Here is a 12,594-nt window from a genome sequence, read left to right on the forward strand (position 1 = left end):
ACACACACAAAGGCTGATTTGTTCATTTTCACACTTTATTCTTTATTCTGTTTACATGGGTAATTTAAAAGCTTAATAAAATTCATTCAAGAACTGGTTTTTAAATTAAACAACCCAAAGTATAATTTCTTTCCCTAGCAATATCAAATATACATTTTTTTTTAAACCTTAAATGAATACATTTACTGTTTCTTTATTTCGCAGGCAAGTCCTTTAAATGCCAGTGGGCAGGTGCACAAACATTGTCCATTCAGCAGTATCACAGTGCCCCCATTTTGACATGGGTGGCATTTCCGCACACTGAATTCATTGATATAGTCTTCAATGGATCGTTCCAGATTTTGTTTCTTTAGGTGTGCATCTTTCATTTTCACGGGAACTAGATTATATATAGGAGATAGCTGCAAGAAAGCAAGACACCTAATTTTAGGTCATTTTCTACTGATGACGCTTGTAGAATATTCTCCCCTCAATGATTTCTTCATTGAGCCAATAAATGTCTATTGAATGATTATGATTGTTGGGTGCAATGTTAGCTTTAGAGACTATATAAAAAGATGGTATCTTAAAAGTCCGAACACAGTTGTAATCTTGGGCATCATGGAGGTCACATTATAAAGATAAGGAACTGATATTAACAAAATAGTCACAGAGATCAATTTAAAATGGAAACTGTGATACGTGTTACAAAGGACAAGATATATGTATTTTTACAAACAATATTCTATTGTATTTTAGGTGGACGTAAACACAGAAAACAAATTGTCATTCAACAATTTCTATACATGTTGTTCAGTGACATTAGTTACATTCTTCACATTGTATCAACATTTGCATTATTCTGTTCTAGCTGCTCCACTGCCATTAAGTCAGTCTGATAGCCCTCAACCTTGTCACCTACGCTTTAGAGTATGTCCATGTGAGGTATGTGAAACGGTGTTTTGTTAAGTGCCATCGAATTGGTTCATTTTAAACAAGAGGAAGTTTAAAGTTTTCACAGGGCAATTTATTGACATATTATTTTCTGACTTGTTCTTGAGGCATTTCCCCTTTGCTTTCTTCCAGAGGCAGTCAGGTGATTTCTATTTTTTCCTAGAAGAAATTTGTGTGCAAGGCCAAGTCTAGAATGTTCTTTTAAAAAGCTTTCCTGGAGAATGGAGGGTAATGATGGAGTTAACAAAGCAGACTAGCCCTTTCTCTAAATACAATAAAAAAGGCTGATCAGAATAAAACCACAATTTTTAAAATCTGCTCGAAGATTCTGGATAGCTAACGAAGAAATACTGTGAAGAACTATTGTAGGAAATAGTGTAGGAAAAAGTGAAAATCCAGAGACATAATCCCCATATTTTGAGCCCCAGAAGTGAGATAAAAGGAACTTTGGTGGCACAATAGTTCAAGAGCCTGACAGCTAACCAAAATGTTAGAGATTTGAACCCAACACCTTCACTCAGGGAGAAAGATGTAGCAGTATGAGTCTGAAGATGAATACTCTCTGAAATCCTGTAGGGTCACTATGAGTAGGGATTGACTAGATGTCAATGGATTGTTTTTATTAATATTATTTGTTTGCTTATTTAATTGAGACATTTCCTAATTCAGAAAAACTCACTCAAGGGTCTAAGAGGCAAAGGAGCACAGTAGTGGGCTGGTAAAAACTCAGTGTCAGCTGTGATTTAGGCTGGAACCCAAAGGGCTTCCACCCTGGAGTTAGAAGGAACTGGAAGCATGATAGTACTGGCAAACTGTAGCTCAGTTTGGGCTAATGTGATCCTGGGTCCTTGTGGTTGTGCTATTAGGTGCCTTTGAGTCAGCTATGACTTGAAGTGAACCTGTACACAACAGAATGAGACACTGCCTGGAAGTGCACTAGTCCCACAATAGCTGTTATGTTTGAACTCATTGTTGCTATCACTGTGCCAATCCATCTCATTGGGAATCTGCTTTCTCAATGACCATCTACTTTATCAAGCATGATATCCTTTTCCAGGGACTGGTCCATCCTGATAATATGCCCAAAGTATGAGAGATGAAGTCTTAGCATTTTCACTTCTAAGGAGCATTCTGGCTATACTCCTTCCAACACAAATTTATTTGTTCTTCTGACAGTCCATGGTACTCTCAATATTCTTCTGCAACTACATAATTCAAATGCATTGATTCTTCTAAGGTCTTGGTCTTGGTCTTCCTTATTCATTGTCCAGGTTTTACATTCATATGAGGCAATTGAGAATACTAAGGCTTGGCTTGGGTCAGGCACACCTTAGTCTTTTTTCTTTACAGAAGTCTTTTGCAGCAGATTTGCCTAATGCAACACATCCTTTGATTTTTTGACTGCTGTTTCAATAAGTGTTGACTGTAGATCCAAGTAAAATAAAGTCTTTGACAATTTTAATCCTTTCTCCATCTATCAAGATGTTACTTATTGGTCCAGTGGGGAGGATTTTTGTTTTCTTTACATTGAGGTTCAATCCATACTGAAGGATTTTTTTTTTTTTTTAAATCTTCATCAGTATTTCAAGTCCTCTTTGCTTTCAATAAGCAAGGTTGTGTCATCTGCATATCACAGGTTGTTAATAGACTCTCTCTCCAGTCCTGTTAATATTGTCATATTATCCAACTTCTTAGTTTGTAAATATAACTGTGAAACACAATTTTTCTCATTTTAAACCATTCTGTATCCTCTTATTCTGTTCTGATGGCTGCCTTTTTTGTCTATGTAAAGGTTCCTCATAAGTATAATGAAATGTTCTGGAAAACCCATGGTTTGTTATGATTCACATCATCTAATGCTTTTTCATAGTCAATAAAACATAAGCAAACATCTTTCTGATACTCAGCCAAGGTGTAGATTCATCTGGTGGCAACAGTATCTCTCATATCACATCCTCTTCTGAATCTTGCTTGAGTTTCTGGCAGCTCCCTGTTGATATTGTGTTGCAACCATTTTTGAGTCGTCTTCAGCAAAATTTTACTTGCATGTTATACTAATGATATTGTTTGATAATTTCTGCATTCTGTTGCATCAACTTTGAGGTGAAAAGGGGACATCACAACAGATACAACAGAAATAATGAGAATGATGACAGAATTGATGAACAATTTCATGGCAACAACCACACATCTATCAGTTTGTTGTGTTGTCACAATTATGTGTTGCTGTAATGCTGGCCACTGTTGCACTGGTTATTTTAAATACCAGCAAGTTCAACCATGGTGGATAGGGTTCAGCATGGGGGATAGGTTCAACCATGGTGGATAGGGTTCAGCATGGGGGATAAGTTCAACCATGGTGGATAGGTTTTCAGACTAAGACAGACTAGGAAGAAAGAAAGTTGGACTTCTGAATGGTTGTTGTTGTAGTCGTTGTTAAGTACCATCGAGTCAGCTCTGACTCATAGTGACCCTGTTTAGAGTTTCCGAGGCTGTAAACCTTTTGCAGGAGGAGGAAACCTTATTTTTTCTCCCAAGGAGTGTCTGGTAGGCTTGAACCTCTGAATGATTAGCTACTGAAAACCTTATGAATAGTAGTGGAACGCTGATATAGTGCTGGAAGATAAGCCCCTCAGATTGAAAGGCAATAAAATAGAGGAAGACCTCCAGGCTGAATTGATGTCGTGGCAGCAACAATGGTTTTAGATATAACAATTGTGAGGATTAGGCAGTGTTTCCTTCTGCTGTTAATAGTCATTATGAGTTGGAACTGACTATATGACACATACAAAACAAAAAACAAGTACGGTATCTGCCAAAAAAAAATTAAATTAAATTGAAAAGTGGCACCAACCATCCCTCACATAGCATCTTCTACTTCTCATCTGTGTTCACTAATTCATTGAAATGGGTACACACAACTCAGACACCATACTCATGGAGTTATGGAGTTCATTAGGGAAGTACTTGTAATAGTCTCCTCCAACACCATCACTCAAATGCATCAATTCTTTTACGGTCTTCCTTATACATTGTCCAACTTTCACATGTTCATGAGACTCTTTAAAATACCATGGCTTTTGTCAGGTGCACCTTAGACCTCAAACTGATATCTTTGCTATTGAACACTTTAGAGAGGTCTTTTGTGGCAGATTTGCCTAATGCAATATGTCATTTGATTTCTTGACTGCTATTTCCACGAATGTTGATGGTTAATCTGAGCAAAATGAAGTCTTTAATAACTTCAAACATTTCTTCATCTATCTTGACTTATTTATTGGTCCATTAGTGAGGATTTTTGTTTTCTTTGCACTGAGGTGCAACCCATATGGAAGGCTGTGGCCAGATTTTATCTCTCATACTTCAGACCTATTGATATATGCTACAGTATGAACAGAGCTTGAAGACATTATACTGAATGGAATAAGCCAATCATAAAAGAACAAATATTGGATGATCCCATATATGTGTATATGGAGTCCTGGTGTGGTGTTGTGGGTTAATGCACTGGACTGCAAAGCCAACCTTGGTGTTCAAACTCACCAGCCACTCTTGGAAACCCTATACCTATACAGGGTCACTCTGGGTGGGAACTGACTTGAGAGCACGTAACAACAGCAGCAGCAACAATATATAAATAAAGGCAAATGTATAATGATCAAAATTAGTTAGTGATTCCTGGAGGTAGGATTGAGAGGGATGAACAGGTTAGTGGTCATGGAAAAATTACATTGATTAAGGGCAGGGCTGCACATCTGATTATTGTAATTCCTGTCAATGATGTATACCTGTCAAAGGTGGAATTGACAATTGTGTGATAAACATTTTTATCACAATGGCAAAGAGAGTAGTTTCTGAGGCTGCTTATGTATAATGAATCACCTCATGGGATTGGGCTCCTTGGCTTGGAGGTTTAGGGTCATGGTTTCATTGGACATTCCAGTAAATTATGTGTTTAGTGCTTGTATGCTACCTCCAAGTTTGTTGTATAGTGCCTGTACTCCTAAAATCTTGGAAGGTGATCATCCAAGGTATAATAATGATCTCTACTCACTTGGAGCAACAGAGGAAGAAGAGTCAGGAATGAGTGGAGGTTGTGGAATATGTTGATAATTTGTTCCATGAACAGCTTCATGAACATTTTGATCACAGATTCCAAAGAAAAATCTTCAACAAAGGGAAAGATGTAGAGAAGAATTTCAAATTCTTGTGGACTCTAGACTTTCTGGAGCCATGGGGGTGGTGGTGGTGGTGGTGGTGGTGGGGTGGTGGATGAAACTACAGCCCTGAGATAATCCTTAAATCTTAACCCAAAATTTCAGTGATAATCCTTAAATCTTAAAACCATCTTAAGACATGAACTCATCTTAAAACTGAAGAATAATTTTGCTTAACTAGTAAAATGTTTGCCTTGAGAATTATGCTGTTTAAAGAACTCTCTATGTGGAATTAAACTGATGAGTGCCACCAGAGGGAGCACTGAATTAGGTTAATGAGGGAGGAACAACACAGAAAAGGAGGGTGAGAAGAATGGAGTCCGTATCACTAAATAATACATGTAAAAATTCTTTTGGAATTGGTGTATATTTTCTGTGTATATTCTCAACAATGATAATAAAATAAAATTTAGAAGTATAATAAAACAAAACAGCTAATACTTTCAAAATTTTCCATAGATCAAATTGGACTATATGAAGAAGTACTCAGCTTCAGAAGTGGAGGAAGATTCATTAACAGCCTGTGATATATAGATGGAACAACCTTGCTTGCTGAAAGTGAACACTTGAAAAACTTACTGATAAAGATTAAAGATTACATACAATCTTCCTTCAGTATAGATTACAAATAAAGAAAAAATAACCTCAAAACAGAAAAACAATATCATATATGGAGAAAATATTAATGTTGTCAAGGATTTCATTAGGGTCCACAATCAACATCTATTGAAGCAGCTGTCAAGAAATCAAATGACATATATTGCATTGGACAAATCTGCTGCAAAACACTCTTTAAAATAAGTGGGTTAAAAAGTAAAGCTGTCACTTTGAGAATTATGGTGTACCTGACCCAAGCCATGGTATTATTAATTGCTTTATATGCATGTGAAGACCAAACAATAAATAAGGAAGACTGAAGAAGAATGGAGTCATTTGAGCTTCAGTTTTGGTGAAGAATATTAAAAATACCATGGACTGCCAAAAGAATGAACACATCTGTGTTGGAAGAAGTATAGCCAGAATGTTCCTTAGAAGCCAGGATGATGAGACTTCGTCTCCCATACTTTGTACATGTTATCAGGAGGAACTATTCCCTAGAGAAGGACATCATGGTTGATGAGTGAAAAAGAAGAAGATTTTCAAAGGAAAGGATTGACGCAGTGGCTGTGTCAAGAATTACATGAATGGAGCAAAGCTCTTGGGACATTCATTTGCTGATGGGGCACAACTCAAAATGAGAAATAGTTGCAAACATCCATCTATAAAACAATGGGTTCAAACATGGCAATGGTTGTGAAGATGGCACAGAACTGGGCAGTTTTTCTTTCTGTTGTACATGGGGTCACTATGAGTTGGAACTAACTTGACAGCAGCTAGCAACATCGATGAGTTGAACAGACTGTGTGATCTTGCTCTGAGTTGAGTATAGAAAGAGAAGAAACTGAAAAAAAAGTGAATTTGACCAACTTTCATCAATGAAAACAAGGAATTTTCATGTAGTGCCATAATGTGTTAGATACAAGAGAAATGGATGAGAGTTATATTTTTAAGCTGATATTATGGTAAATTTATTTAAAAGACAGGTGCTGGATGTTTGGACAGGGGTGCGATTAAAGTGCTTGATATTGGTGTGATTTTCCATAGAGATGCTTCTGCCTAACAACAACTATCTACATTTAGAAACTCGATTTATGATAAGGGTAGCCCTGTAAAGCTGTTGGGAGAAGATAGCAGTCTTTTCATAAACCATATAAGAAGAATGAGATATTCATAGGGAAATAGAATACATTTGCTCTCTTAACTTACCCTACATGTACAATCCCCATGCATCTGTTTGTCATACTGTGGTGACTTGTACTGAAAACTCTGCCACCAGCATTTAAATACTAGCAGGGTCACTAGTGGTACACAGGTTTTAGGGAAGCTTCTGGATTAAGACAGACCAGGAGGAAGGAGAAGAGGACTACTTCTGAACGCTTAGCCACTAAAAGCTTTATGAACAGCAGCTTCCTATTGTGGGCTGAATCCATTCAGCTCATGGGTCTTAGGGACCCCAAAACTGATTAGTTCTTCAAGCCCTGGAGGTTGCGCCCAGTGGCTTTGCTGCCGTCACCATGCCACAAAGCAAATATATTGACCTATACTATAGTTGTTGTTAAGTGCCGTGGAGTCGGTTCCGACTCATAGCGACCCTGTGTAAGTGCTATGGATATCGTTTGCATTATCATGAGATAAAAAGAAGTTAAGTCAAGAGGCTCATGAACGTTGGAAGAAGGTCAAAAATGATTTGTCTGAAGGCTAAGTTGTACCATAAACAGCGTCATGCTGAGAAAATACAAATGAAAAAGACTATCAAGATGCATGAAAAAAGAAACACCAAACAAAAAAATAATGAGAAGACTCCACGAGGTCCAGTACCTGCTTATCGGCTGGACAGAGAGGAGCTGTTCCGAGTTAAAGTACTTTCCAATATGATTAAACAAAAAAGAAAAGAGAAAGGGAAAATGGGAAGTCCCCCTGCCCAAAGTCCATGCCCAGGGAGAAACAGAAGTATTAAAACTTATTCAGACAGGAAAGAGAATAAAAGAAAGCATGGAAAAGGTTGGTTACCGAAGTCTGCTTTGTTGGAGATGGCTTTACATAAAAACCACCTAAATTCCACAGATTCATCAGACCAATGGGCTTACGTTTCAAGAGGCTCATGTAACACATCCTGAACTTAAAGCTACCTTCTGCTTACCGATACTTGTTGTGAAGAAGAATCCTTCATGCCCACTCTATGCAACTTTGGGTGTGATCACCAAAGGGACTGTCACTGAAGTGAATGTGAACAAATTGGGCCTGGTGACACAAGGAGGCAAGGTTATCTGGGGGAAATATGCTCAAGTTACCAACAATCTTGAAAATGATGGATGCATAAATGTAGTCTTACTGGTTTGACAGCAGTTTCCTATGCCATTCCTTATTGGTGATGACTACAAACAGGAAAATCACCATCACCATGTGTTTCTGAGTACTCCCAAATACCCCCAAATGTCTGCAGTTATCAAGAACTATTGATGATGTTATTTTAAAGAAAAACATGAAAATTGTCCAGTTTTAAAAAACAAAGCTTTATGAACAGTAGCAGAAGAGTGTTAGCTATAGAGCCAGATGAAAACATGAATTGACAGCAGAACATTGTCTGCTACAGTGCAGAAAAATGAGCCACTCGGATTGGAAGGAAGCCAAAATATGACCCAAACCATGGTATTTTCAATTGCCTCATATGTATATGAAAGTTGTATAATGAATAAGGAAGACTATAGAAGAATTCATGCACTTGAATTTTGGCATTAAAAGTACCATGGACTTCTAGAAGTACAAACTGTTCTGTAGAAGTCAGGATGGCAAGATTCTCATTCTTTGAACATGCTATGAGGAGGGGTGAGTCCCCGGAGACAGATATAATGCTCGGTGAAGGGTCAGCTAAAAGGAGGAAGACCCCCAATCAGATGGATTGACACAGTGACAGCAGCTGCAATGGACTCAAAAGTAACAACAATTGTGAGAATCATGGCACCAGGTTAAAAACACAAACAAACAACCTCAGCACAATGAAAAAGAAAGGTACATTTGACTATATAGAAAACCAAAACAAAATATCAACAGTTTGTGCCTTCAGATACAGTACACTAGAAAAACACAAAATACTTTTTTTCCCCTGGACCTCAGCAATTAAAAATTTATTTATAAGAATACAGAAATATCTAGTTTACCTGACCATTTACCTTTTAAAATTAAATGGAACAAAGAAATCATACTTAGCTTAAAATGTAAGCATGTGAAATATTATATAGTATACTATATAGGAACCAAATTAAGTTTTTAATTGTGTTTAACACTTTAAATAATTTAACTTATTTTTTGGAAATACCTAGATCTAGCACATAGCAGTTGATGTTCTTGTCAAAATGTACAATCTAAATCTAATGAAAGTGTCGAGGTTATGAAAGACAAGGAAAGCTTGATTGGAGGAGACCAAGGAGACATGACAATGAAGCTAAATGTGGAAACAGGACTGTGGTTTGCATCCTGGAACAGAAAAACGAACATCAGGAGAAAAAATGGTGGCATTTGGACAAGGTCTGTGGTTTAGTTAATGGTATGTGTCAATGTTAACATTATGTTTTTCTTCATTAAACTATGTCTGTAAGTTGTTAATGTTAAGGGCTCCTAGATGAAAGATATACATGAAATCTCTACTATTTTCTTTGAACTCTTCAGTGTGTATTATTTGTATAATTTACTGTAAGTCTGAAGTTATTTCAAACAAAAAGTAAAAAAGAGGAAATCTGTTGTGAAAAATAGCATTGAAAAGGTGAAAAAGCGTACAGTGGGGGAAGATCCTTGCAAAACTTGTAAGCAGAAATAGGCTTATATAGAGTCCTGGTGTGGCGCTGTAGGATAAGCACTGAATTTCTAGCCGCAAGATCAGCAGTTCAAACCTTCCAGGTGCTCCTCGAAAATCCTATACAGAGTTGATATGAGTTGCAGCTGACTTGATGGCACTTAACAACAAAAGGTTCATATACAGGATTTATCAAGAACTCCTTCAGAGTCAACACAGACTCTGTCAATGTCAGTAGTCAACTGTTTACCAGCACAGCCTTATATGATCAGTATGTAGGATTCAGATTACAACTATGTCATGTTTATTTGAAGGCAAGAAACTTCTTACCAATGCTGCCACATTGGCATAAACAACATAAGCAAGTGGAAAAGTTATTTTGATTTTTGAGAAGACAAATTCATGCTATTTTATTCTTCAAAGGAAAGTCAAGGCCAGATTATCTAATATACAGGAAGAGAGGGGTCATGGAGAAAACACAGTTTGGATGAATTGTATAAACAGTGTTCAAAGAGAGAACGATGAAGGACGCAGACTGGCGATAGTTTCAACAGAGCCTCAAACCCTGGAATCCAAAATCCCACTAGAAGATAAAGGACAATGTTAATGCACTTCTCAAACACAGTGTGGGAAGTTTTGCTCAAAAGTCAGATCTTTGTCTTTTGTCTGATGAACTCTGACTTTCTATTAAACAACTAAAAGTATTAATTCTATCATATACTATGTAACTCTCTTATCTTGTGGCCATTTGTAGATATATCTTCAGTGAATGTCATGTATCATGGAACTTGCTAGACTGAAAATACATTGACATTGTAGCTTGATATTGAGTAACTTTAGGTTTCTTTCAGGCTCCAAAATACTTAAACTATATATACCAAAGGTAGTTTGTCAGTGGAATGAGTGCTATTTTTATTCCTACATAGAAGTGTTAGAAATGATTTTATTATAAGTATGTTTTTGATCTCATCCTATAATTCTTTTGTGTTAAGTTATTAATATCTAATGAACCAAATATGTTCTTGAGATCATCTCTAAATTCTCATGGGCTATGCTCAAGGTCATATTTTGGCTTTTGTGGAGTTGTTTTAACTTGCTTCAGCTTCAGTTTGAACTTGCATATGAACAATTGAGGGTCTGATCCAGTCTGCCCTGACATCTTTTAGCTGATGACACTGAGCTTCTCCATTGTCTTTTTCCATTGTTGCTATTGTTGTTGTTATGTACCGTGGAGTTGGATGTAGTCAATTTGATTCCTGTGTGTTTAATGTGAGACGTCCACGTGTGTACTTGCCTTTTATGTTGTTAAAAAAATGTATTTGCAATGAATAAATCATAGGTCTTTGTAAAATTTTATCATGCAATCTCTAGCATAATTTCTATCACAGTATGACAAACTGACTGACATACATAATTACTTTAGTATGGAAAGTGTATGTATAACCACGTGTTTTCTTAGAAAATCTCAGAATGAATTCATAAAGCCTGGTACTTAGAGTAATATAACTTCCTGGTGTTTGCTCCAAGATAAATTATTTGTGCCATAAAAACCTAGATAAGTGCCTCCCACTAGGACAGTCTTCTGCCTCATGAAGCCTGGGAATTAACTGAGACTTCATGTTGGAAGGTGGACTCACTGTGTTCACGATTTTATAATCCCTAATCCAAGTTGGCAGTATCTTTAGGGTCGTCTTTGCTGCTTGCTCTTATCCAGAAGGCCAATGGTGTTGAAAACAACTCTACATCCAGTTGAACACATAAAAACAAAACTCTTTTTTGACCAAGAAAAACAGAAGGTAAATTTAAAGTGTGGTCCACAGTAGATTATGTATAGCTGTCAATTCTTGAGGTAGAATATTAATCTGAAAACGCCAGGCATCTGATTTATGGAGAAAGGCATATACATACAATTGGATACTACTAATCCAATAGAAGGAATGAAGTCTTTATATATGCTATAATATGAAGGAAATTTAAAGGTATATTGAGTGAAATAAATCACAAAAGGGCAATATTGTTATGACCTGACATATATAAAAAGATAAGAAAATGCAAATGTATAGAGAACAAAGTTATTAGTGGTTTCTAGGGGCAGATTGCAGGTGTAGTACCATAGAATAAGCATTGGACGTTGAACCACAAGGTCAGCCATTCAAACCCACCAGCTGCTCTGCAGAAACCCAATACAGGGTTGCTATGAGTCAGACCTTACTCAGCAATGCTTAACAACAACAACAGGGGCAGGGGACGGGGGGAGGAGGAATTCATGGGGATAGAAAAATTGCATTGATGAAGAGTAGAGTTGCACAGCTAATTATTTTAATTGCTATCAGTAAATTGCATACCTGTAAAAGGTTGGAATGGCAAAAGTTGCACAATAGATATATTCATCACCACCACCAAAACAACAGCAATAACAGCGACAGAAGAGTTGTACTTTTCACATTGATCATCAAAAAGAGTGTACTGCCAAAAGCCTCATGGCATTTGGTTCCTTGGTTTGGAGATTTAGGGTCACAGTTTCATGGGATAGCTCAGTAAATTGGCCTGATAATATGTTTCATGCTTCTATTTTACATTCTGGCTTGTTGCATAGTGCTGGTGTCTCTTAACCTTGCAGGTGGCCATCCAAGGCACAATAATTGGTCTCATTTCATCTGACAACAGAGCAAGATTGTCCTACATTGATTTATTTCACTGAGTTCAAGATCATGAATCTAAGAATTAAACATGATAAAAATAAATGGGTGTTTCCTGATTGCAATTTCACATATGAATCTGCTAATTTGGACAGTAATTTCCTTCCCCATTTTTCCTATTTTTGGACAATATATTTAAAGTCACAAAAATATGTTTGGTCTTCCATGAACAGCTATTTTTCAAAAATGTAGAGGAATATTAGATAAAAGTTTCTGAATTCTGAGGGAATTTTGAAGGCTTTACTCATTCTTTAAAGACAAATTAGAACGATGAAACAAAATTAACAATAACTAGTATTACCAACTAGTTGTTGTCAACTTGAAAATACTAGCTATTGTCAATTTTGTTTCTTCA

General features: G+C 36.8%; 1 protein-coding gene across 1 annotated transcript in view; it reads right to left on the reverse strand.

The window, feature by feature from the left end:
• Positions 1-182: 182 nt before the first annotated feature.
• Positions 183-12,594, reverse strand: part of C9 (complement component 9) — a 53,290-nt gene continuing 40,878 nt past the window's right edge. Inside the window, exon 10 of the mRNA XM_006874684.1 lies at positions 183-401. Coding sequence (XP_006874746.1) covers positions 183-401 — 219 coding nt within the window. The remainder of the gene's footprint in view (positions 402-12,594) is intronic.

Source organism: Chrysochloris asiatica, unplaced genomic scaffold (assembly GCF_000296735.1).
Source record: "Chrysochloris asiatica unplaced genomic scaffold, ChrAsi1.0 scaffold00293, whole genome shotgun sequence".
NCBI classification, from domain to species: domain Eukaryota; kingdom Metazoa; phylum Chordata; class Mammalia; order Afrosoricida; family Chrysochloridae; genus Chrysochloris; species Chrysochloris asiatica.